Here is a 26,576-nt window from a genome sequence, read left to right as displayed (position 1 = left end):
GGAAATGTGTGTGCGTCCTATGGAGCAAATGCAGGCTCCTTGGCTTTAGTGATAGCAACAAGAAGCCTCCGAAGCGCAGAGGGGGCGCTTCCTCCATGCCCCGGAGGCTTCACGTTGCTTTTGTTGAAGCCTGGAAAGCGAGAGGTGTTGGTGCGCACCGACCCCTCTTGCTCTCCAGGCTTCAGGGATAGCCGCCTGAAGCCTTTGGAGTGCAGCGCGAGTTACCGCTGCGTTCCGGAGGCTTCAGGTTCCTTTCGCTGAAGCCGGGAGAGTCTTGCTCTCCCGGCTTCAGCAAAAGGAACCCGAAGCCTGAGGAGCGCAGCGGGAAGCTGCACTGCACTCGGAAGGCTTCAGGGATAGCCACGTGCAGCCCCTCCAGCAGGGAGAGGCTGCGCGGGGCTATGGCTTAAACCCCGCGCAGCCTCTCCCTGCCGGAGGGGTTGCACGCGGCTATGGCACAAGCCAAGACAGTGAGCGGGATCCATCCTGCTCACTGTCTTGGTTTGTGCCATAGCCGCGCGCAACCCCTCTGGCAGGGAGAGGCTGCGAGCAGCCTGTACGCTGCTCTTTGGGGCTGGGGGGGATTTTTTTTCTTGATTTCCCCCTCTTAAAAACTAGGTGCACCTTATGGAGCGAAAAATACGGTAATTTACAATGACAAATGTGTATGCTATGTTCCCTACTCAGAGGAACAAGTTCCTTATTATATGCATTCTAACCCTTGAATTATAGTGTCCTTGCCTCAATAATTCTCCACCCATTTCTTTGGCCCAAGCTTTTAAGTCATGTAGATCAAGCCCAGCCATCTGCAACAAACACATACACACAGGTTCCTTTTTCGAATGAGCTACTTTCTCTTAAAAAGTTCAACATCATTTATTTTTTCCACATCTATAAGAAATTAACCTCCTCTAAATTTCAGCATTTCAAAATGAGAGTGCTCCAGTGCAGTATGCAATAGGAATGTGCAGGTTTTTCTCCCCAAAAGGCACTTCTGGCAACGTCCTCCTACAGCTGTTAGGGGTCTCTTGCTTCGTGCCTGCAGTATCCAGTAAACAAAGGCTGCGCTGCTATTCCACGCCTGTGGGGGAGAGAAGTGTGACTTGCTTTGCCTTTTGAGATTAATAAACTTCCAAGTTTTGATGTAAGAAACCTCCACTATTGATGGGATTGTACCTGCTGTACTAGATTGTATCACTTACCTGAGCATGCGGCAACGATGTTCATTAAGCCTGTTATAAGCATCTTCAATATCAGTTACATTTTCACTGCTCCAGAGTCTCTCCCCAACAGCACTTGCCCGAGGCCTGGAATATGAATAGAAGACAATTTTTTAAAAAATAAAATCTAATTTAAATATAAATTGGTTACTGTCCATGCAAAATAAAAGTATTTGCAACATGAACGTATGCCAGTACTCCATTTCTTAAGGGGGGGGGGCAGATTGTTTTATCAAGCACACCACGTTACAGCATTGTTCTGTGCAAAATGAGAGCAAAACAGTGAGATGTAATATTAAAAGTGGCACACAACCTCAGCCTTCCTCAAGCTGGTGGCCTCCAGGACTTTTAAACAACAACTTTAATCATCCCTGCCTATTGACCGTGTTTGCCGGGGCTGATGGGATTTGTAGTCCAAAACATCTAGAGAAGGCTGCACTAAATTACATACTGCAGCCTTGAATTCTGCAATTCGGCTGGTTGATCAGGAACTCAATGCAGGCAGGTGAGGGGGTGGGGCGTCACTCCAAGGAAACCTCACTTTTCTGTTACCAGCTGAGGCTGGTCATTTCGTAAAAAGCAAGAGCCTTGCCATCTTTTTCAGCTGGCCTTTGTACACCCGAGTGTCATGCAGTATCCATGGGTAAGTGGGAACTATGCCAATCACTAATATAGACAGAATTAAGAAGAAGGGAGGAAGACAACTTGGGAAAGTAAAGTTTAAAAATCATGATGCAAGCATAGTTGTGTCAGATGTCAGTATCAATAAGGTTAGATCAAGATGGTTAGCATTTCTGTTGGAAAAAAATATCAGGTGAGTGATTAACTATACCAGAGTCTTGGTGTGAGATTAGTTGCATCCACATATTCTCCCCAAAGACAGGCTTCTCCACCAAGCACCAACTCTTTCTGGGATTGCCACCCTGTGTTTAAGGAAAAGTAGTATTGGCTTGTGTCTTCCTTTAAAAGCAGGCTCAGTCTGATACAGGTACAGTATTTTACACTTGCAAGTTGAGTATCGTGGAAATAGTCATTAGGTGTTAATTAAGTCATACCAAATCTTAATGTCATGACTATTAAAATAAATCCAGATGATTTGAGTTGCAGCCTATACATTATTATTAAAAGCCCATATGACCAAACATAGTAATATTCTTTGTATTTATAAGCTCACTATCTTTTATTTAACTCTACTTCAGTGACAAAGTTCATTCCCCTGCAGCCAGAACTGAAATCAATAAAAAGGAAATAGTTCATTTTTTAAAAAACCACCACCACCAATAATTTGTCTCCCCTTATTAACAGTATAGAATGCCATCTCCACCAACAAACTGGGGAGATAACTTGGGTGAAATAAGAGTATGGAGGAGTGTACAGGAATATAATTTTATCATTCATTAAAACTGGGAGTCACAGCAACAAGGCCATGCAACTTTCCCACTGGAACCAATGCCTGGATAACGCTCAAAGAAAAAGGAAACTACAAACCAAGGAAGTCTAGTGGCTCCACGCTGTAGTATTTCTTCCAGTCCTGGCCGTAACTAATGAGGTCTAGGTACCATGGTGCTGCCAGGATAGCGCTGTACCCTGCTTTGGTTACTCTTCTTAACTCTTCTTTATACAAGGTCCCAATCCACACTTCAACTATTGTGTCTGACTGTAGCTGAATACATCAAAAACAGCGTTCAGACAGCATGAAAACAATCTGTTCAGCTACACGCATCTCCAAAGCATATGCAGATAGTAGCATGCCAGGTTATGCGATACGGTTATGTGAAAACTAACGTCACTCATATCGAGTCCCATTGGGATTTGTCCACTTATTGGTGTGACATCAACTTGTTCCATGGTAATTATAGCATCTTTGCAATTACCCCAGTGACAAGATTTCACAGAAGCCTCTTAGAAATCCTAATATGTGGACGCTCAACCTGAAGTTACTTTAACCTGAGGTATGACTGTATACAGATGGCTGAGACAGGGCTGTCAAGCCTGGAGGAGGTCAAGGCAGGAATACAAGCAGGTGATCAAACCACTTGGGCTGCTGCTTTGCTCAACCCCTCCTCCCCACCAACAACTTAAAGTACTGTGGAAAAGAAGGCTGGCAAGCTGGTAGGCTAAACAGAAACACGCATGTAAGAGATGAGAATCCACAGCAATTTAGTGTTGCATGTTCCACTTGTGTGACTGGTTTGCCAAGAGCATTTAGTTATGCTAAGATGAAATGGTGAAAGAAACTTAACTGGTACTGCCTAAAATAATTAACCTTAACATAAAAACAGCAGGCTTAGAGAGAGTCTGCCTTTTTAAGGGTTGCTTTGGCATATTAAGTTCTACAAGACTGATGCAATTTTAGAAAGGCACAAGCTATGAGACAGCCACATATGGTATGTCACCTTTCCAGCATCATATTGTGTGTACATTTGAAATATACAGGACAGTCACATTTCTATTACATTTGACTTATAATGTATTTGCTTCTTATATTGCCTTGATGAAATTGATCCTTAGATCAGATCACACAATTCTGAAAGGCTTAAACATTTCAGATAGTGCTACAGGTGTCTTCTGGGTTACTCTAGCACATGAAAATCAAGTTTTCGCAGAACAGCACAGATCATCTCTCGGTCCTTACCTTTGCTCCATGATCAAAGACTTCCTGCCACACTATGGATTTCTTGTTCAGAGAAGACACCATCTCCAATATTCTAGTAGTAATAATATTTTAAAGATGTTATGTACTTGCTATTTACTTGTTTCATTTACACCCCTTATTTCAGCCATGATTGGCTCCAAATGATTAAGAACAGCAAGTTACCAGCACTAATTGTGGTTGTGATCTACTTTAAAGCATGCAAGGACATGGTTTACTAAACCATGGCTTACTAAACCATGGTTTAGACATTGTGTGCAAACAGCCAATAAGCAGGCTCTTGCCTGAAAGAGAAACTCACTTCTCAACATAGTGGGATTCCAGTTTAGCATAGGTAAACCAAACCCCTTGCTTCTTCATGAATTCTTGTATATCAGGATTGGACCTCCTATAAGGGAAGAGAGAAAACACAATTATGCTTCTTGCCAAGATCAGCAGCATACTACAGAAGTACCAATGGGATTTTGTACCAAGACTTACTAGGAAATAACATGTTACCCACTGACCACCAGAATCCTCCAATATGCATTCATTCAGAACTCTCACCCCTTATGAATAGGAAATATCTGGCAGAGGATGGCCACAGACAATGGCTTTACTGAAGGAAAAATAAACAATAACTAAATGATTACTATTTATTAAATTTGTTAGTTGCTTTATCTTACCCAGGGCAACTTACAACCAACCAGACAGACAAAAACCCCCACATGGATACATTAAAAAAGGAATGCATTAAAAAACATCCTGCCCGCTTCTAACAACCCACAGGTAGTTAAAGGCCAAAGGCCTGGTAATAGAGGACAGAGTTTGCCTGGCAGCTAAAGATATGTAAGGATGGCGCCAGGAAAGCCTCCTTGGGGAGAGCATTCCACAAACGGAGCCATTGCAGAAAATGCCTGTTCTCATGTTGCCACCCTCCGGACCTCCCATGGCGGGGGCACACGAGAAAGGGACTCAGAAGATGAGCACAGGGTCTGGGTCAGTTCATACGGGGAGAGGCGGACCTTGAGGTATTGGCAGTGACCCTGCATCTCCACGATAGAAGAGCAAGAGGAACAAAAACCAAGTAATTCAGATAAAGTCAGCTTATGATGAGATTTTGTAACTGGCATAGGATAATAAATACACGGAGGCAGGCTGATCAGTGGTTGTAAGCCATGGTAATGGCCAGATTTGTGATCCAACAAGCTAAGACACTGTCTACCTCACATGTACGGCAACCTGTTTGTGGTTGCTGTACCAGGTAGGCTCCAGAAGAGAGAGGGGGGGGGCAGCGTCTATCACTTTGGCTGTGTTTTGCTTTATGGGGCACAGCGTTCTGCCGATCCAATATGGCGACGAAGGTAGTTACCAAGTAATTTCGTTTACCCCCATCCAAGTTTTAAGTGGTTTTAAGCGGTTTTATCCTCCTTTGTTTTTATCCGAGAGTTTTAATGATCTGCTGGCGGTGCTGGCTGTCTTTTAATATCTCTCCACTTGTGTTATTTTTGTTTTATCTGGGTTGTTCTGACCCCCCGGACTCGCCGCCACGGCTGCCGCCGCCTCCCTAACCGGGAGAGATAAGTGAAAGGTTCTCCTGGGCATAAATCCTCTGTCCTGTCGACCAGCTATTTCCTTTTAGTTTTTAGCTTACTGCATATTGCGAAGTGAAGTTAGCCCGACTGCTGGAACCGGGCTGTTTCAAAAATCCTAGGATCAAGGAAGAGGGGAAGGAAGAGGCTTGAACTGGCTGCCTTACCATGAGTAATTTTACGGCACCACTCTCCTGGAAGTGGCAGTATTCCTGTGAGGAAGACTAAAGGATTTAAGGAGCTCCCCAGCACAGTGTTTACGACGGTTCCCCTGCAAAATTGACTTATGGGCCATGGAAAACGCCCAAGAGACCCTGACGAGGCATTATCCTCTCCGAGGCCTAAGCAATCAAGGAAGGGTTCACCTAAAGGTGGGAGAGGCCCCGAGGAATGTATCTACTCAATAGCAATTCAAAATCGTTTCGATCCTCTAATTGCCCTTGAAACAACATCAAAAGATGAGGCCCCTGAGACGCTACAAACTGGAAAAGCTAATGATAACACAAATGTGGATGGTCCCTATCCGAAGGAGGTGTTGGTAGCCGAATCTGCGGACTGCACAGGTTGTGAGCAACTCCATCTAATAATTAGAACTCTAAACTGTATATTTAAGAGAATTGACGGCCTATCCTCTCAGCTGCATAGCCTTCAGCAAAAACTGGATGACCAGCCGGTACAGACAGCCCAAGATGGGGCAGTAGATGTTCCATTGTGCCGGCAGAAAGCGCCACCTAACACAGATCGCATGAAGAACTACAAATACAATCTCAACCCATCACTGAATCGCCAATCCCGGACTCTACATCCAAGGAAGATTTCCCTAACCTTCCGGGAAAGGGACCCAAGTTGGGCAACGCTACAAGGGACTAAAGAGCACCTTAGATGGCTTCTAAACTCGAGACATCACAAATAGATCTTTGTGCTGTGCTTCCATTAATCCACCAGAACAGATATCAGAGAATGTTGCTGGCTTTCCACTCTGCAAAAATCCCCTCTCTTATTATTAAGCAAAAAGTGTTTTTGAATAGTCATGGCATTTTTCCAACGAGAGTCTTCATGGATTCCATAATTAGACCCCTCCTATCGGAGAGATTAATCAAGGAGACAGTACTACCTTCCCGTCCTGAACCACAAAAGAGGGCTGAGCTGTACACCCCATGCCTGGGCCAGTCCCAAAATACCTCCACTCCTATAACTAAACACTATGATTGTGCCAGTAACTCTTTGACACCCCAGGAGGAAAGAGAGCTTATTGCCTCCTTTGGTGAGTTACCAGCGAGGGAACAACAAGAAATTATGAATAGGCTAGACTTACTTAAACTTCAGCTATTAAGTATCGCCTGCAATGGAGTTTCGACGAATAATACTCACTCTAATTTAGCGGTGCCATGCCCCATGGTGGTGGAATCAACAATTCCCCAATACCCAGCATATAAGGTGCCTTCTGCATTGGATGGGAAGGTCTCACTGCTGGAGGCAGACTCTTCTCCTCCCCTACACGCTGGTAACTCATCCCTGCTTCTAATAGACTTATCTGTTCCCTCCGTGATTAACCGATCAAAGAATGGAAAGAATGGAACTCAGGATAACTCCCCCCTGGATAAATCGTTGTCCCTTCATCCCTCCATGCCGGACTTGGAATCAACATACATCGAAGACCATCCACGACCTGAGACGGTAGTGGCCACTCCAAGTCAGGCTTCTCCAGCGCATTCTTGTCCACCAAAAATCCAACAATTACGTGAGGAAGACGCTACAGTGTCGAGAGTCACCACAGAGTGGACTGAAGACCCAGCAGGACATATAAATCAAATGATCACAAGTGTTTTGGTTAGATCCCCAAAAAGGACGGCTCCAGCAGACTTGGCAGGAGCCTCTTCAGAGCCTAGTTGGGCCCGACAGCTAAAAACGCCAATCATTATCTCTACCCACCAGGATGCTAACTCTCTTCTGCCCCCCAAAAATTCTGGCCCTCGTGATTCGATCGTGCCACAACCGGCTCGCACTAGAGTAAAAGACTCCTCACAACTGGTGCGCACCAGAGCAAAAGATTCACCACACCAGGACGATAACTTTCAGCAAAGGAAAATAACGGACTTCTTTAAGGGAGCGTCCTGGCCGCATAAGAGCCCCCCACAATAACGGTTAGTCGGACAACCCAGAAAACCACCAATATCGATCCTCTGTTGGAACATAGCTGGCTGGCGTAGGAAAAAAATGTGACCCAGATTTCCAGTCGTATATCAACTCGTTTCATATCATTCTATTGCAAGAAACTTGGGAGGAGGGTGAAATTGTCATAAACGGATTCGACCTATTATCTCTCCCAGCTTATCCCTCCCAGAAAGGAGGACGGCCGAAAGGTGGTCTAGTAATTGGTATTTCACTGAAGCTGCATTTCAAATTTTCATTAGTTTTGACTGCTCCCCCCTATGCTTTATCCGGGTTGATGTCGGGGGGAAAAGTATCACTGCTAATCTCCAATGTCTACCTCCCGCCAGGGGGTTCGTCCCTTGAACTGCATGATAGATGGGAAATATTAGAAGATCATTTAATATCATGCCGAGTCAAATATGCCAATAGCCAATCCTTAATTGGTGGTGACTTTAACGCACGTATAGCAGCAAATTGGGCCGACTTAACTAAAGCTAAATGGTGGACTGCTCCATGCCTCGACAATTATGATTTGAGACATGCCTTAGGGAGAGCCTCAAAAGACTCTAAAGTAAACGAGGCTGGAGTACTTCTTTACCATATGGCTACTCGTTTAAACTTAATACCCCTGAATGGCTGCTGCCCTCCTGATATACCGGGGGAGTATACCCACCTAGGCATAAAATCAAACAGTGTACTAGATTACCTTTTAGCCTCGAGTGACCTGATTTCGAAAGCTCTCTTTTAAGATTGACAATATTCAGTATAGTGATCACCTTCCACTTGCTGCTACGTTTGCTCTAGACTGGCATGGGGACGAGCACAGTCATCCAACTCAATTAGATACTAACACAGAAAACCCGGTAGAGGGTATTAATACGGCATTACGAGTGAAGGGTTTAAAGTGGTCTGTAACGCAGGCTCAAAAATATTCTGAATTTTTCAGCAGGAGAGCATACAAACCTATTCAGCCCTTGGCAAAACTTCATATGATCACGATCAAACTATTAATCTATTTGCCAGTCTGTTGAATGACCTTACATCATTCTTTACTGTTCCAACCCACCAGGCAAATTGGGCCCACTCCAAGACAGGTGCACCGTGGTTTAACCGAAATTACAAGCAAGCCAAACAACATCTCTGTGCTATTTATAATGATTACAAATCCTCAGGGGCGAGTATGCTCCCCAAGGAGTACTATCAGGCAAAATCAGCTTATAAATATGTGCAAAAAAAGGCCAAACAGGAATGGCAACTGAACCGCTGGCAAGCACTTATAGCTGCCTCAAGCACCCGTAATTCCCGAAAATTATGGCTGTTGGTTAACAGAAAATCTAAAAGATACCCCTTAACAGTTATTCCTGCCCCAATTTGGGAATCCTTTTTAAGGAACTATTTTGCCTTACCAGACCTTAATATTAATACAATCGATGGAGTCTATGAGCAGCTCCCTCTTTGGCCACCCACTGACCCAGAAGAAATCCACGGACTCATTTCTAATCTTAAAATCGGAAAAGCCCTCGGTCCTGACCTAGTCCCGGGAAGCTATAAAACTTCATGCAGACTGGTGGGCGAAAATCCTGACCGCTACTTTTGATGCCGTAAATAACAGTGGGAAGGTACCAAGAATATGGAAGGATGCGATTATTGTTCCAATTTATAAAAAAGGCTCGACAGATGATCCGGGAAATTACAGGAATATCAGTTTATTGTCATTAATTGGGAAAATATATGCACGGTTCTTGTTAACTAAGCTTACTAAGTGGGCCGAAGAGAACAACCTGATTGGGCCTGAACAGGCTGGTTTTAGACCGAATCAGTCAGCGGTTGATCAGGTCTTAGTTTTATACCACCTTGCCCGGAAATATTCCGCCCCAAATAGAGGCCAACTTTGTGCAGCCTTTATTGATTTAAAGGCCGCTTTTGACAGCATCCCCAGAGGATTACTTTGGAGGAAATTAGCCCGATGGGGAATAGACAAAAGACTTTTGTGGCTAATAACTAAATTGCATGACGGATCGGCCACGAGGGTGAGAATCACTCCGGCCGGAGACCTCTCAAATCCAGTAACTATCAATAGAGGTGTTCGTCAAGGATGTATCCTTGCTCCGACCCTCTTTAATCTATTTATAAGTGATATGAGGGTGTCTCTGATAGAGTCTCAAGAAACGATCCACGCCCCCCCCGTCTTGCCCAATATCGTTGCCCACTTCTACTCTACGCAGACGACGCAGTGATCCTATCCTTTTCAAGAGTCGGCCTCAGGAGGGCATTAAAAATCTTCGATGTTTACTGCAACTCAAATTTTCTTACAATTAACCACCTTAAGTCCAAAGTCCTAATTTTCACCAAGAGTCGAAAAACCTATAATTGGAGAATAGACGGAATAGCTATTGACCAAGTCATTAAATTTCAGTACTTGGGAGTCTTTCTCCAACACAACATGGGCTGGAAGGCCCATATTGCATATGTATTAAACAGAGCTAAAGCCCTTTCCTATGCGTTATTGCGTTTTTTCTTTTCAGATGGGGCTTTCCATATTCCATCAGTGTTAAAAGTTTTCAAGGCAAAGGTGATTGCAACAATAGCATATGCAATCCCATTATGGGGGTCCTTTGTTAAGCTAACCCATTTGGAGGTAATCCAAAACCAGCTTTTAAGAAGGTTGCTAAAATTACCCAGGTGTGTAAGCAATAGGGGCGAAGGAAGGAAGAATGAGGCCGGAGGAAGGCTGGCGCTGCAGCAAAATGCTGCTGAACACGCCCCCACCGTGGCCCCCGGTTGGATGGCCACCGAGGGGGCGTGAGCGCCAGCCAGGTGAGTGGGCAGCAGGGGGCCACGCCCCCTGCTAGCCGGAGCTCGAGCCCCGACCACAACCCCTCCCCTCCCCTTCGGGGAGGAGAGTCTTTGCTAAAATTACCCAGGTGTGTAAGCAATACTGCTATACGACTGGAACTAAATGTTACATCTCTAGAAACCACATTATGGAAATGCATCCTCTGTTACTGGTTGGCATTATGGCATAAACTTCCAAATCTCCACTTGATACAGTGTCTCTGGAGAGATGTCTTCCCTAGCCCCTGGGCAAAAATAATACATGGGAAACTTGTGTCCCTAGGACTATCTCCATCTGAACTATTAAAATTGGATTTAATTTCTGCCAAAAGAATTATAACTCACAAATTAGAGGAGATGGATTTACAATTTAATATTGCGACAGGTGGTGGCACCTGTTCGCCGATAAACCTTGGCTTAACACCACCAACGGAACTTCCATCTTACTTAACTACCTTATCTGTGGTGACGCACAGGTATGCCTTTATAAAGGCTAGATTTAATGTTTTCCCACCAAACGTGTTGGGTAATAGACTCTCCAACGGACAGATCTCACTCCTCTGTGACTGTAAAAGTGGATCTATAGAATCATTATATCATATACTCTTCTGTTGTCCATTACATTCGGCTGCACGGTCCAAGTTTCTGGCCCCATATTTATCGAGAATTGCTGACGGTCCTCAGGAAGCCCAAATAATATACTTATTAAATGACGAAGATACAAGTAGATCCCTTGCAGTCGCTAGATACCTGATTAATGTTTTATTTCAAAAGAGGAGAAATGGATCACTGTTTGTCTCTGACAGCTTAGCTAATCTTAAGAACCATCAATAAGTGCCAGAACTAAGACGTACACCCCCCCCAAAATCTGATGGATCTGAACTGCGGTTTACATAGAGGGAGCTTATTGTGTATAGTGTTTACTTAACTGAAGTAAAATTGGTTCTATATGGGTGTTTTAACTTGGAACTGTTTAAACTGTATGGTTTGTGGATAAATTCTGATGTATTGTTTTCGATATGGGCCAATGGCCGCAATAAATCTATCTATCTATCTTTATGGGGCACAGCTTCTACATGCCTGCTGTGCTTTAACCAAACACTGAAGCTGTTCTCTCTATTAAGATTTGACGTTGCTCTTCCCAGCATCTATCAAATGCTAGCAAGTCCATGCCCTACTTAATGAAGTGATCCAAACTACTGGCTCTGGAAAGGCTCTTGGGCTAGATGAGCAGTAGTTCACCTCCTGCCAGGGGCTTCATCTGGCTGCCCAGACAATTTATTTTTCTGGCCACCCAAGACAGTAGCAGCAAAATGAAAGGTTAAAGCAGACAAAGCCTTGGGTTGGGTGGAGAGGCTTAAACCTCTCCTCTCCCAGCCCAACAGTTTAAGGGATTATCCTCTCCCCAATAATCAAATCAACCATTAGATGAGCAGGGGAGGGGGCAACAACCTCCTCCTCCTCCCCTTCAGCTGGTTTGCAATTTTGGCCACGCCCACCAATGACATGCAGCCCCTGGAGGGCTGGTCAATGATGAATTTGCTCTTGGGGTAAAAATGAGTATCAACCCCCCTGAGCTAGATGGACCAGTAGTCTGCTCCAGTATTGCAATTCTTCCGCTTTCAACAGTAGGCACAGAAGTTCTAAGGTAGCCAGAAGCCATGTAGGGCTGCCTTGTGCAAAGTCTTTCCCCAATCTGCTAGCCACACCCAGACCAGGATTCAGTTCATCCAATGTGAGCCACTGGCAAGTCCCACTATATAGTCATACCTCAGGTTACAGACGCTTCAGGTTGCGTTTTTTTGGGTTACGGACCGCCGAAACCCAGAAGTACTGGAACGGGTTACTTCCGGGTTTTGGCTGTCGCGCATGCACAGAAGCGCTAAGTCACGCTTTGCACATGTGCAGAAGCGCCGAATCACAACCCACTCGTGCGCAGATGCGCCACTGCAGGTTGCAGATGCTGTGGGTTGCGAGCGTGCATCCTGCACAGATCATGTTTGCAACCCGAGCGTCCACTGTACAATCAGCTGCACCCCTCCAATTTATTGTACAACACCATTGTACAACCGTCCACTTTGTCTAACAAGCCACAAGCTTGGAGGAACATGGACCCCAATCTAGTGCAACGGGCTACAGTCGGGTGGGGGGTGGGGGTGGGGGAGGGAGAGCCACACTTGAAGGGCTTGAAGGATCCTTGCCTATCCTATTACCTTTCCTGTCACAGTTTCCAACTCAACAGATTTCAGGTGAATAAGCAATGTCGACTCTTCATGTTATACCGTACCAACAACTGAAGTCCACTTCGTCTCCTCCCAAGTGGATATAATCATCCGGAAATACACTGCCAATTTCTTTGAATAATTTAGCCATGAAATCATATGTTGTATTCAAAATGGGGTTTACAGGCCCGTAAGACCCACTCGGATGCGCTCCATTGTAGCACGGTGTCAGGATGTCTTTTTGTCCTAAAATAAAATACATCAAAACAAGATTAGCTTTGAAAGGTGCATTTGTTGTTGCTGCTGCACCATATAAAGTTGCATTCTTATGCTTGTTTTAAAAACAATTCCAAGAACTAAAATACATGCCCCCCCCAATGTGGTCAAGAACACTTTTTTTTTTAAGCTTTTAAAAATTGCAGCGTTCTATAGAAGATCAGATTCTGAAAAGTATGGACCAGTAGTCACAAGAGGTTTGGATTCACTTGCCAGATTTGTCATTTTATTCCAGAGATTAGCACTTTCTGTTTCACATTCTGGGCTACTAAACATTTTGCTTCCCTACTAAATACTCCCCCCCCCCGCCCCCCATTTCCTACATTTTTATTATTGGAATTGTTAGAAATGTTGTCCATACTAGCAACATAGGAAGCTGCCTTATCCTAAGGCAGACCATTGGTCAATTTATCTAAGTATGCTATGCTAAGCTATGACAGTTTACAATACTATTTTACTAGATGTCAGAACAAAAATAAAAACTGATCAGCAATATAGTACAAAGGCAGATTTATCACAACAACGTTAAGAGGTTCAACCCATTTCTAGGTTATATATTTAAAGGCCAATCTCAAAAACCCTGAAACATATAGTTAAGCTATATGTAGAATGGTGAAAACTGAACTGTTTTGGAATTAAATTATACTTCGCAATAAATCTGTACTTGCACTCAATTGCTTTTCCTTTCTTCATAATGGGAGGGTGAAATCCTTCGGCTGGACTACTTCCTATAGTAGGTTCAATACTCCACCTTTTGTTATTAAATGGTGCTGAAGGCAGTTAATAACAATGCAAATACAATAAAAATGAATACGATAGCAATAATAGAAGCATCTTGAAAATAAGAACAAAGTGGATAAAATAAAATAAAATGAAAAAAACATAAATACACCCAACTAAAGCCAGTTCCTACATGTTTACAGTATCAATAGCATTTCAGAATAATATGCATCTTACCTTTCCCCCAACATTGGGTATGTCCTGGACTGTCAAATTCCGGGATAATTCGAATCCCCCGTAACCGAGCATACTCTATCACCAGACGGATGTCAGTGGGAGTGTAAATATGATTGGGTGAATAGGCCCCCTGTGAAAATGTCCACACATGTCGTTCTTTTACAATGTGATGCCAAGAATATGCCAGTAAGGCTGAAGAGCCGATTACACTTGACAGGGTCGTGTTACAGCACCCAAGGACTACTGGCAGTGTAGTCTAGCTTTTGAGTACTTTCAGTGTCCCCATCTGGGGGATAAGCCTGCACTTTTGCAGATGCAGTCTGAAGCTGGTATTGGCCAGTGTTGTTGTTCCAAGGCTGGATAATGTTGTACAAAGGCCTGGGTGACAACTGGTTCAAAATAGTAGCCCATGCCAGTATATTATATAAAGCAAACTGAGAAAACAAAGCAAAAGCGGGAATCACCAAGACTATTTGGATATTTAACCTGAACTGTTGTCCCCTGGGGAAAACAGGATGCTGGATTAGGTGGGCCTTCAATCTGATGTAAAAGGGCTCCACTTATGTCCTTAAGATTTAGGAGGTGGTACCAACCATGGGGAAAGTAGCTAGGTGACTGAACAATCTGAAATGTCATATATATATATAAGTTGCAAGCCCTTTGAATACACACACACACACACACACACACACACACACACATTTCATAGGGCTTGCAACTTTTAATCAAAATTTTGTTAATTTTAAGCTTGCTCCAGAAAGCAAAAAATAGGCAAAGTCTCAAAATGGTGCTAAGATTTATAAGAAACTTGAATCCAAGATATACCGGGTACATTATATAATGTTTCTTATATATTTCGCTGCCATTTTTGCCCACTTTCTTCGTTTCCTTTCTTCTCTGTTCTTTCTTGTGTTGTCCTGTCCCTTCTCCGCCATTTTAAATTTCCCAAAGGAAATGAATCTGAAAAATCAGCAGCCCATTACAGTGGTGTTCTTGGAGCCGGGCTGCAAAGTGCCGAGCTGCTAGGGAGCCAGAGGCAGCGATCTGACTCCCCCAGGTGCGCCTTCCATGCTTTCAATGTTTCACTGACTCTTTGTTGCATCTGTTCCAACAGACTTAACATGGTCACCTCTCAGAAAGGTGCAACAATGCTATTCCAGTGAACTGTCTGCGCCAAGAACTTTCTCATTTTCCCACTGACTGGGAGCCATTGGGCCTCCAGAAGCTGTTGAGAGTACAACTCCTTTCATCCCTGAACATTGGTAATGCTGGATAGGACTGATTGGGTTTGAAGCCCAAAAATATCCAGGGAGCCACAGGTTCCTCTTCCTTGTATTATGACTTTTAAACAACAACTAATACAACGTAATAGACTCATGTATGGAAAAGGCTATTTATTAAAATAACAATAAATTTATTGGGCACTAAATTTTCAGAATGTTCTACAGGACCATTTACTTACCTTGCGACTCAGTTCAGGAAATGTGATACTTTGATAAGGAAAGGAAGGGTCGTCTACAATGTGCCAATGAAGGACATTGAACTTGTTAAATGCCATAGCATCCTAAGAGAAAAAAATATGGTGTTTCAGTTAGGTATCCTGCATGGAGAGGCAAGTAGTTTTTAAAGAGGGATTTTTAAAGAGCACTTAGCAAAGTCTTCCCCCCACCCCGTAACTGTGTTCTTCAGTGCCATTAATTAGGGCTGCCATACTTCCAAACAATACTGGGATTTCAAAGGCGGAAGTGACGTCCTGTCGGCTGTTTATCCTGAATCTTCAGGAAGTAAACAGAAAGCGTGGTGGGGTTTTTTGTTTTGCATTTTCATAAAATAAAAAGTCAACTGCTTTGGTGTCTTAAAAAAGCTCAACAACTTTCGGTTTTTCCTGAAAAGCTCAACAACTTTTGGGGTGTCCTGGTTTTTTTACTTTTTGAAATATGGCAACCCTACATAAATCAGAGTAAAATGACCTTACTATTGCTTCTCCAACACCTACATTATTCTGAAACACCATAACAAGGTGAAGCCTTAACCCCCAATCCTAAATAAATGTACATTAAATCTGCTGTTAAGGAAGTGCCACTGCAATGCTCTTTGTTCCTCACCATCCATGGTTCCATTACTAAGCAGCCAGTAAAGAAGAAGATTGTAATTGGTGGCAGTAATATAGTCGCTAAAGCAAGCATTCAAGGTCCTTTTTTCCAGATACTGCGGTAGGCTGAGGCGGGAGGGCACAGACATTTAGAGTAAGCACTTCCCGTTTCCTAGCACTGAGTAAAACCCAGGTGCTTGAAATAGCTATCCTTGACCCAGAAAGGACAAATATGCTGAACTGAAAGGAAGCCCCACTCAGAAGGTGGCTGTGCCTTGATTTTCCATGATTTCCTCAGCCTCCTGACCATTTCCCACCCTAGTCAGTCGGGGGGGGGGGATGTTAGGGATGAGACTCAATGGCTGTCAAGGAGAGAAGGGGTGTGTGAACTTCCATGGGGGGATTTGATTCAAACAATGGACTGAAAGTAGTACTACTTCAGAGTCAGCAACAAGGAACACAGCCATTCTCCCACCTGGCTGATTTTTGCCACCAATTACAAAACTGGGTTGATGTTTTTGCTTCCCAGAATTCCCGAGCAACACCAAGTACAAGGCTATTAGTATCACGTATTTCAATTGATTTGAACTTTAATCCTTTTCTTGCTAAGGAAACAGGTGGCTTCATTTAAACTTGCCACAGTAGCGGAAGACAGGCGGGGGAGAGCATGTTGATTGCCAACTTACCAAAGTCATTAGGATAGTTTTCAAAGGCAGAAAATGCCTTGAGCTATCAATCAAGATCCCTCGATAAGCAAATCTTGGGAAGTCAGTAATGTCGGATTCATTGACAAACAGCTATTAAAATATAAGAGAGGAAGAGAAGGTTCAACATGTTCCCAAATTAATTTTTGTGATATGATACTGTAGCAACAGCTCCCAAACTCTTTTTCACCAAGGACCACTTGAAAACTAATGATTTTTCTACCTGTGGTAGCAACTGTAATTCACTGTGGTGTGTGATGCTGTATGGTTTTTAATAATATTTTTATTGCTTTTTATTGTATTTTATTGTATTCCATATAATTCAAAGTGCAATACATTTAAGAAAAAGAGATGCAATTAGAATCTGAAATGAAAATGGGCAGAATATGACATTGGAATCCCAGTTCTATGGTCTGACATGCAGATGTAGCCATGCAGTCAGCTATTAGCTCCTGGTCAAAACAGGCAACTGGACTTATTTCAGCAAGGATATAGCAAGCCAGGGCAGATGTTGCAGAACAGAATTAATCTGCTGCTGGTACCCACCACCTGGTACACCGCAGCTTCCAAACAGTCTCTGAGGCAAACTTGGACACAGAGCAGCCTGAAAAAATTAATAAGCAGTTGCTGAAGTCCAAACTTGGGGGAAACTCCAAATTAGCCCAGTGTACCATGAAGAGAAATACTCACACTTCCATAGTCGTCTTCATTTACTAACTGACTGAATGTTTCTAAACCTGGAAGTCAAAACAGATTGAACTGTAAACATAATTGGCAAAGTAAAATGGATGTCATCCAACAGCTACTTTGGATGTTCCACGGAAGTGCCAAGAACCCGAGAGCACGAATGACTAGCACTTTTTTCTAACTTAGCTTCTAGGCTGGCCTTCCAAGGGAATGTTTGCTTTTTTATCACCACTTTTTAAATGTTTGGAGAAGCTCCACCCTTTTTCGTTTTGAGTCATAAAGATAAGATGATGGCCGCCACTGATTAAATATCTCTAACACACAAACCACTTATGGCTGATTTACACGAGAAAATTTGTAATCCCAGATTACAACACACGCCACTGGAAAACAGGCCATGCCAATCCGGCTTCAGCCATGACTGTAAGTTGCTGAATTCTGCAACTTAGGGGGGTGCCACGGAGAATGCCGTTTCCTGGGCCAACACTCCCACCCCTGAGCCACTGGAAACACGAAGGGAGCCCCCTCTGTTGAGTGGGCCTGATGGAAGGAGAAGACCTTTCATTACTCACCTCTCAACGCTCCCCAAACTTTGTCTGCCTTCAGCACAGCTGTAGGTCCTGATACCTGGAGCTGATCTTTAAGAGCAAATGACAATTAAATATGAGTTTTAGTAATGAAAATATCGGTTTACTTATAAAGACAACCAATTATAAGAATTTGGGAGCAGTCTTGCACAAAGGCTGCTTGGATCCAAATGAAGTCAGGGTGTCTTAAGCACTCTCTGGCTTGGAACTGAAAATACATTCTCGGATGGAAGTTCAGCCATCCTCTCCTTCCTTTTCAGCAACCATCTTGCCCCATGAAAAGCTTGTTCAAGAGCCCCCCCCCCTCCAGAGAACATGGGGCGGTGTTTGGAAGGTTGCAGGGAAAAGAGGGCATAGGAAATTTTCCTTTCATTAACTTCTGCAAGTTAATTTGTATCAGGATCTAAGCCCAATCTCAGGCAACGTTCCTCTACCCACCCCACATTGTTCAAGAGGGCCCCCAAGTCTTCTAGAGAAGCTTTTGGGTGGCCAGTGTGGCAGGAACTCCCTAGGTTGGCTAACCTTAGGATCCAAACCTATGGGGTTGGATTGCAACACAATAAACTAGTCGTTTTAAGTCCTATGTGCCCTTTTAAAGTAAAGCTGACCATTGGCAATTAAGGAAAGGTGAAAATTAATTCTAGTGCACCTCTGGTCTTCATGTAACTATAAAAAGACTTGTGGGAATAAGGATTTCTCCAAGTCAGGCCTGCATTACTTGTGGCCCCAACACAGCATCCCAAGCCACATACTGCAGCCACCTGAATGCTGCTTAACAACTCCTCCGTTTCTGCACTAACAGCAGCAAAAGCTCTGATAGGGCTACAAAGAGGGCTATGAAGTTGTGCAAGCCTACTCTGAGCAGTTCCTTAAAAACAGCCACGCTGCTGAACAAAACTGCAAGTGGGAGTGTGCCGTTATTTTAGAAATCGCTTCCTTCCTGCGTCACAGAGAAGGATGCACCATCACTCTTGGCTGCCTAAGGGTCATGATGATGCATGCCTCTCAATTAAAATAAGCCAAACACCATTTCATCTGCGCAGCTAGCGATCTTTTAAAACAGATTTGGAACCTTTTTCAGCTTGAGGGCTACATTCTTTTCTGGGGGCTAGAGGCAAAAATGGGTGCAGAAATTGTTATTGTTGTTACCTTGCCCATCTGACTAGGTTGCCCCAGCCACTCTGGGCGGCTTCCGACAGAATATAAAAACACAAGAATGACTGGCCCAAAGCCGCTCAGTGAACTTCATGCCTGTGTGGGGATTGAACCCTTGCCTCCCAGGTCCTAGTCCGACCCTCTAACCACGACATGACACTGGCTCCTTAGCGCTAAGTAACTGGTTCCATCAGTGCAAGGATTTCTCTTTGCGTAACGGAACATTTTCCACCTCTCCTCCACCAATGTCCCCCCTAAATCTGTTCTGGGGGCTCCCCCAGTACTCTGGAGCAGGTTTGGTTCAACTGTTTGGTTCAATTCCACCCTTCCTGCTCCAAAGCTCAGCCCATCAGGAGAAGACACCCCCTGCTGCTGCTGTCCCAGCCCTTCATGCCACACTGTAATCCCTTCACAGCCTAGGACCCTCGTACCTACGGGACCGCCTCTCCCGGTATGCCCCACGGAGGACCTTAAGGTCCATCAATAGCAATACCCTAGTGGCCCCAGGCCCTAAGGAAGTTAGATTGGATTCAACCAGAGCCAGGGCCTTTTCAAAACTGACTCCGGCCTGGTGGAACGCTCTGTCTCACGAGACCAGGGCCCTGCAGGATCTGATTTCTTTCCGCAGGGCCTGTAAGACAGAGTTGTTCTGCCTGGCCTTTGGCTTGGAGCCAATTTGATTCCCTCCCCCTCTTTCTTTTTCCTTTCTCCTCCTGTGCTGAGGCCATATTTTAATGTGGTATTTTAATCTTGTTTTTAAGTTGTATTCATTCAACTTGTTTTTATTATTGCTTGTTAGCCGCCCTGAGCTCGGCCTTGGCTGGGGAGGGCTGGGTATAAATAAAAATTATTATTATTACATGGGACCTATGTCCTGGGAATCGTGCCTAAAGCCAAAATCGCATATAAACCAAACACACTGAGTGCAATGGTGGGTGGGACTGCCGAAGTCTTTTTCCACCCCCTATTTTATTTTATTTTAACTGCCAAGCACGTAAAGCTGAATGCACACATGGAGCAGGGAGAAGCAGCCCAAGTCTGCATAAACTATTAGGGAGGGGAATGTTTTGTATCCTGCTGGGCTCTGGAGCAGGGAAAAGCAGCACAACTATCTTGTGCTGCCTTTGTCTGCTTCAAAGCCCTGGGTGAGGACCTGAGATTCCCCTTCCAGTGCCCTCCCCTGAGACTGACAGTAACCACAAACAACATTAGATGACTAAGCCAAGGAAAAGGAGAACTGAAATGAGTAGAACCTTCCAAAGAGGCAGCCCCTGCCTTCCTGTATTTCTGCTCTCAGCAGCTCCAGTCCACAGAAAGCCAGTAATTCTGACACCCTATTGATTTCAATGGCATTTCTGTGACAAACTTTCTTTGGCTCAGGGTCATCATATATATCCAGTAGGCACAGCACGCCTACAAATATTCTGCAATATTTACAAACAGTTTCTCCCTGCTCCCGTATAGCCGTCCTCAAAATATGCCCCATTCCTGTGAACACAGGAAAACTAGGAAAATGTAAACAAGCACCTTCAGAACTTGCAAGACACTCCTCCTATATTTAAATCAGTAGAATCATCACTATTTATCCAAAATCTGGAAGTCAGGACTTTCTCATTATCTCATAGCAACCATCACTATAACACAAATCAATTTTAATTTTTTTAAAAAATTAGACCACCATTTGGATCACATTCTCCAGGGAGCTTATGAAATAAAACATGCAACAGTTTCGATAAAGCAATGAACATAAAAACAAAGGATATGCTTTTTACAAAACAAACAAACCCATCCCAAGACAGCCCAATGCATATAATTGCCTCTATCTCCAAAACTTACTCAATTGTGTATTCTTATGCAATCAAAACAACACAAACCATTCAAAAGAAGGAAGCCGCATCAGGTCTGGATGAACCTGAAGGTTCCCAGAATTACAAAAGATGTTTAGAACAAACCCTCAGCAGGGGACCCCAAAATAGCCTAATTAGGATTGAGTGTGGTCATTAACTATGGAATGCAAACTGTTCAGGGCAAAAAAAAAAAAAAAGAGAATTTAAAAAGAAGGAATGGCTCAGGGCTGGAACACTGAACAGGAGCATTCCATGCTAAAATATTCTGTGGAGGCTCCACCTGTGTTCTTCTAAACTTCCAGTTACACAGGTGTACTCAGTTTCAACTGATGAGGAAGAATCAGCGATGTGGCTGGGTATATATTGGATTACTCCATAAAGCACCAACAAGTGTCAGGCATTTGTCCCTGATTTTCCAGAATGCAAGTCTCCACACCCATAATTTAGCACCCCAACCAATCTTGGTTGCTGGGGGGAAATGCATCAAAATGAATTATGAATACAGTACAGATATTAATACCAGTGAGACATATTCAAGACTTTTATTTTTAACTGAGTCAATCTATTTTCTTCAATTACTCACAGGATAAAAGTTCATTATTATAGCCAGCTGTGTGTGCTAGGGGGGAAAACCAAGTTTCTACAAGACAAACCGGTATAAGAAATAAGATGATCTGGTGTGGGAAACCTATAGCCTCTCAGATGTTGTTGGACTTCAACCCTATCGGTCCTAATTAGCATGGTCAATAAGGATGATGGGAACTGGAGGAGGGGGTCCAATAATATCTGGAAGGCCAGAGTTTCCCCACCCTGGTCAATAGAACACTGTAATTAATCCACAGCTAGGAAGGAAGAAGGCGCTACACACATTTACACCATCAGATACTTACAAGATTCATCAGATGCGATGCTGGGAAATTTATCACATTCAGAATCTTCTGAAGTAATAATCACCTGAAGCGAAGATAGCTCCGTTTCCAAAAGAGGTTTCGTCTCATCAGCATTCTGCCATTTGGAATACCCAAATATGTATTCATAGTACCTGGAAGTGAACCCAGAAAGATGTTATGCACAGCATAAATCTATATATTCCAACAAGATCTTTGTTAGGGGAGGCAGGTCTTTTGTTGGGGGGGAGGGGAACCTAAGTTTGCTATGTATTTTTATTGATGGGAGCAGCTGCCCCTCCCTGTCCCTCCTTGGCTACACCCATGTATTCCAGTTTGACTACATTTATTACCGACTGAGCTCCTATCAGGCTTGGCTAACCTATGATCCTCCAGATGTTGCTGGATAGCAACTCCCATCATCCCTGATCACTGGCCATGCTGCCTGGTGCTGATGAGGTTTGGGAGTTCAACAACATCTGGAAGGCACAAGATTAGCAATCCCTGATTTATAGAAATGCTTCCTTACACAGGCTTACAGAAACCACAAGTAGGATGAGTGCAGTTTTTAAACCCCATCTTGACTTCAAGTTGATACGGAGTGTGAATTGAGGGATGGGCATGTTTTGCAAACCCATGTGTCGGTCAGCATAGCAGTATGTCGTGGATGAAAATATTCAAGCTGGTTTCACATATTTTGAAAAAATAACTCCTCACTAGGATGGTTTAGACAAGTAGATTTTCAAGCTGCCTTCTGGACAATCCTAAAATTTTATCAGGAGTTTCACCGAGAAGGTTACGGGAACACTAGAAGTGGCCTTCTTAAACAGAGTCAAATCATTCTTCTGCCTGGGCTCAGTGCTGTCACCCCATATGCATGAAGCTGGGTGAAGCAATTAGCTTCGGGAAGCAGATCTGACCCCTGCCCTTCCCTGCCACTGTGCCACTACCAGCCCCACTGAGGCTTCCCCTGTGCCACTGCTGCCACAGTGCCTTGCCCTCACTGCTGCCGCAGCATCATAACAGCAGCGTGGGTGCAGCTTCAGGGAAATTATGATTAAAACTACAGTGGTACCTTGGGTTACATACGCTTCAGGTTACATACACTTCAGGTTACAGACTCCGCTAACCCAGAAATAGTGCTTCAGGTTAAGAACTTTGCTTCAGGATGAGAACAGAAATTGTGCTCCAGCGACGCAGCAACAGCAGCAGGCCCCATTAGCTAAAGTGGTGCTTCAGGTTAAGAACAGTTTCAGGTTAAGTACGGACCTCTGGAACGAATTACGTACTTAACCCGAGGTACCACTGTATTTCAGTTGAGGGTACAAAGGGTACAAGGCTGTTGGCAGTGGGGGCAAAAAGGCCCTGATCTGTGGCAGGCAGGAAGGCGATGTGTGTGTGTGTGTGTGTGTGTGTGTGTGTGTGTGTGCGTGTGTGAGCAGCAAGATGTTTCCTACAGTGGTAAAATGTTTTGGGCTGCCCCTGGTTGTATAGCAGTGGCTCACCAAGGTTTCAAACAAGAGTCTTTCATGGTCCTACGTGGAGATTCTGTAGACGGGATCTGGGGCCACAGCCCTTCCCCAAAGGTCCATCTTTCTTGGGAGACAGAAATTTCACAATATTCCATGGGAATGTGCAATCCCACAATTGTGTTGGGCTTGCACTTTCCCATTTACACAGGAAAACAAGGACAGGCTATAAGGTCTGGACAGCATGCTGCTTGAATGGGATGTGCTCCCTAAGAACAAACCATTCCATGATGTACCAACATTGCCACAGCATGGCAAGTCTGAACAACGCAAACCTGGTCCAGTTGTAATGGATCTTGACAACTTTCCACATTAGGTCTACCAAAGTCACTCAAGATCAAGATCCACAATCCAAAACATTGTCCATTTTGTTTCCCTAACTGCCTTGTGTTTGTGACTATATCTACTGTATTAGGAAGGAGAACTTCCTTGTTTGTGATACTTTAAACTATGTGTTGTAAACCAATAAAGTGCAATTTTTTAAATAATAAAAAAGAAAAGGTTTGAAAGCCACTGTTTTACTTCATCAGGATGATTATTTCCTTGTTTGTATAAACAGCAGTGCTTAGGGTACTAGTGTTTGCTCATTTTGTTGAATAATTCACATGACACTGGCCATCATTCAACACAAGATTCATTGCCGTGCGTAGCCAATGAATCTAAGCACACCTATCTCTGTGCCAGTACACGACAACCCTGTTCTTGTTTACATGACCATTATTTATCCTATGGTGAAAGAGGCAACTAAAGAAACTTTGATCCTGTCAAAAGATACTGACTCGTATCATTTCAGCTGATGCCCTTAGGTTATCCAAGCAGCAATTACGGTACTCTCCAACTACCCATTCAAAAGGGAAGAGAGCAAGTAAGGTTAACAAAATAGAACGTGGTGGTTGGTGGCTCACTGAAGAACAATGGATACCTCCGACACCAAATTTGTATAAGCTCTTTTTTCATTTTTGATGCTAGAAAATAAAAAATATTCTGTGCAACTCTACTGTTGAGAACAGATCCTCCAGCTATTCATATTAGGTAAGAATGGCTCCACTCCCTCTTGCATCTGTTTTTATTTAGAGGGCGGTTCTGTCTCAACTTAAGGTTAGCTGATTATTTTTTCTTATGTCAATGTTTTTTGTGTCATTCTTTTATTATCGATTAGATTTCTATCCTGCCCTTCCTTCCCAAAGAGCTTAGGACTCAGTGAATAGATGGAAGAGAGGCATGAATCCTGTCCCTTTAAAAATTATCCAGGCAAGAGAATTTGGAGCAGGTGCAAATTGTCATGGCAAAGTATTACAGGTGAGAGAGATGCTGTTACAGTGAGATTTCCCTTGCCTACATACACAAACACTCAAAGGTACAGGAGCTCCACCCCCTCTTGCATCTGTTTTCATTTAAAGGACGGTTCTCTCTCAACTTAAGGGTAGCCAATTATTTTTTTCTTATGTCAGGGTTTTTTGTGTCATTCTTTTATTATCTATTATATTTCTATCCTGGCCTTCCTCCCAAAAGATCTTAGGACTGCAAACAACCAAGCAGCACAACAACACATATGGTATATATAGTTGCCTTGGTGAACAGAAGCATTTTCAAATTGCTTCTGAATGTTAGTAACAAAAGAGATGAATGGACACATCTCACCACGGAAGGTAAGACCCAGAGAGCCTTCCATCAGCTTCGGCTGGTTGCCCAGCTACACTCCTATCTGGACAGGGATAGCCTAACTACTGTTGTCTGTGCTCTGGTAACCTCAAGGTTAGATTACTGCAATGCGTTATACGTAGGGCTGCCTTTGAAGACAGTCCAGAAACTTCAGCTAGTGCAGAATTCAGCGGCCACGTTGCTCACTGGATCAAGATGGTTTGAGCATATTACACTGATCCTGGTCTGCCTCTTTCCACGTGAACCTACCCTGCCCCCAAGATCATCTTCTGAGGCCCTTCTTTGTGTGCCTTCTCCTCGAGAGGCCCAGAGGGTGGCAACACGAGAACAGGCCTTCTCTGCAGTGGCTCCCTGTCTAGAATGCTCTCCCCAGGGAAGTTCACCTGGCGCCTTCATTATACACCTTTAGGCACCAGGCAAAAACGTTCCCTTTTAAGCTTTGATTTGACTGACATCCTATGCCCTTTTAAAATGTTGGGTTGGGGGTGTTATTGGGTTGTTGTTTTATTTTGATTATATATTTTGTGGTTTTATATTTTGATTCTGTTCTGTGAACTGCCCTGAGACCTTCAGGTATAGGGTGGTATATAAATTCAATAATAATTTAAAAGCTACACCTTTAAAGCACATCACACCTCCTAAAAGAGACACAAGGGGTTGTTTAGGGTGCTGATATCTGCAGCTCTATGCAAGCTACAATTCCCATGATTTTTCTTTTTGTGGTAGGAGGAGGGAAGATGTATATGCTCTTAAATGGATGACATGGTCAACGCGTCCCCTGTCAAATTTTACAAGCCGCGGGAGAAAAACACAACAGCCCTTCCGGGAAAAGACAAGAAAACAACTCGAGAGGGTGCAGCTTGCAAGAGCTGAGGTAGAGCAGGGCGGCTTGGGCTGGGGGTACGAGGAGGGAGCCCTGCCCGAGTTGAAACCGAAAGCTCCCGCAGCTCACCTCCGGAACGCATCTTGCAGCAAGGAGCAGCTCGGCCCCGCCGAGGAGCCCGGGCCGTGGACGATCTGGAACCGCTTGGGCGCCAGCTGCAGCCGGGCTGCGGAGACGCGGAGCGAGCGGGGCAGTGGCCAGAGCGAGACGGAGGAGGAAGCCGCGCTCGGCGGCCTCGCCGCCTCCGGGCCCCAAAGCAGCTCCTCGGCTTCGGGCGGCCCCTGCGGCTGGTGCGCGGACGAGGAGGCAGCCAGCGCCGCCGAGACCCACAGCACCACCGCCAGCAGCTCCATGGCTCCTCTGGCTGCCGGCAGCCGAGGAGCGCCGAGGTCTCCCCGCCGCCGCAGTCACCTGACGGACAGGGGGCCGGGCTCTCCCCGGCAACGCCCAGCGCCGAAGCCTTACTCATCCTACTTCCACGCCCCGAGGAGGAAGGGTCCCCGCCCCTAAGAGTTGCTCCTCGAGAGGAAGAGGCAGTCAGAATTTGAACTCAGAGCCCAGGCAACGCCTCGTGTGCTTAGGGAGAGGGGCTCCCCCCCCCCCGCGCCCATCTCCCGGCCACCCTACTTCCCAGGCCAAGGAAAGGCGAACGCTC

The 26,576-nt window shown here is 44.4% G+C and overlaps 3 protein-coding genes across 6 annotated transcripts in view; 1 reads left to right on the top strand and 2 right to left on the bottom strand.

Annotated features, from left to right (window-relative positions):
• Positions 1-15,323, top strand: part of GFM2 (GTP dependent ribosome recycling factor mitochondrial 2) — a 41,396-nt gene extending 26,073 nt beyond the window's left edge. For 2 of the 4 annotated variants that reach the window (XM_083465275.1, XM_083465273.1), the window contains exon 21: positions 15,003-15,323. The gene's annotated coding sequence lies outside the window, so the exon portion shown is untranslated. Of the gene's footprint in view, positions 1-922; positions 1,406-15,002 lie in introns of those variants that run through there. The other 2 variants (XM_083465274.1, XM_083465272.1) reach the window with 1 other exon arrangement.
• The window catches only part of NSA2 (NSA2 ribosome biogenesis factor), a 370,209-nt gene that overhangs the window by 32,709 nt on the left and 310,924 nt on the right, over positions 1-26,576 (bottom strand). The window lies entirely within an intron of this gene.
• On the bottom strand, positions 835-26,576 carry HEXB (hexosaminidase subunit beta). The gene is made up of 14 exons (XM_083465348.1): positions 25,991-26,576; positions 21,851-22,002; positions 17,944-18,009; positions 17,375-17,421; positions 16,667-16,777; positions 15,351-15,452; positions 13,889-14,018; positions 12,721-12,901; positions 4,175-4,261; positions 3,856-3,928; positions 2,709-2,883; positions 2,053-2,143; positions 1,203-1,307; positions 835-1,081 (listed from the first exon to the last, which is right to left on the bottom strand). Exons 1-14 carry the CDS (start codon positions 26,272-26,274, stop codon positions 1,018-1,020), a joined length of 1,668 nt encoding a protein of 555 aa, XP_083321474.1. The 5' UTR covers positions 26,275-26,576; the 3' UTR covers positions 835-1,017.

The sequence above is a fragment of the Podarcis liolepis genome (assembly GCF_965112155.1).
Source record: "Podarcis liolepis genome assembly, chromosome: 11".
Classification (NCBI taxonomy): Eukaryota; Metazoa; Chordata; class Lepidosauria; order Squamata; family Lacertidae; genus Podarcis; species Podarcis liolepis.
This window is presented reverse-complemented; position numbering and strand designations above follow the sequence as displayed.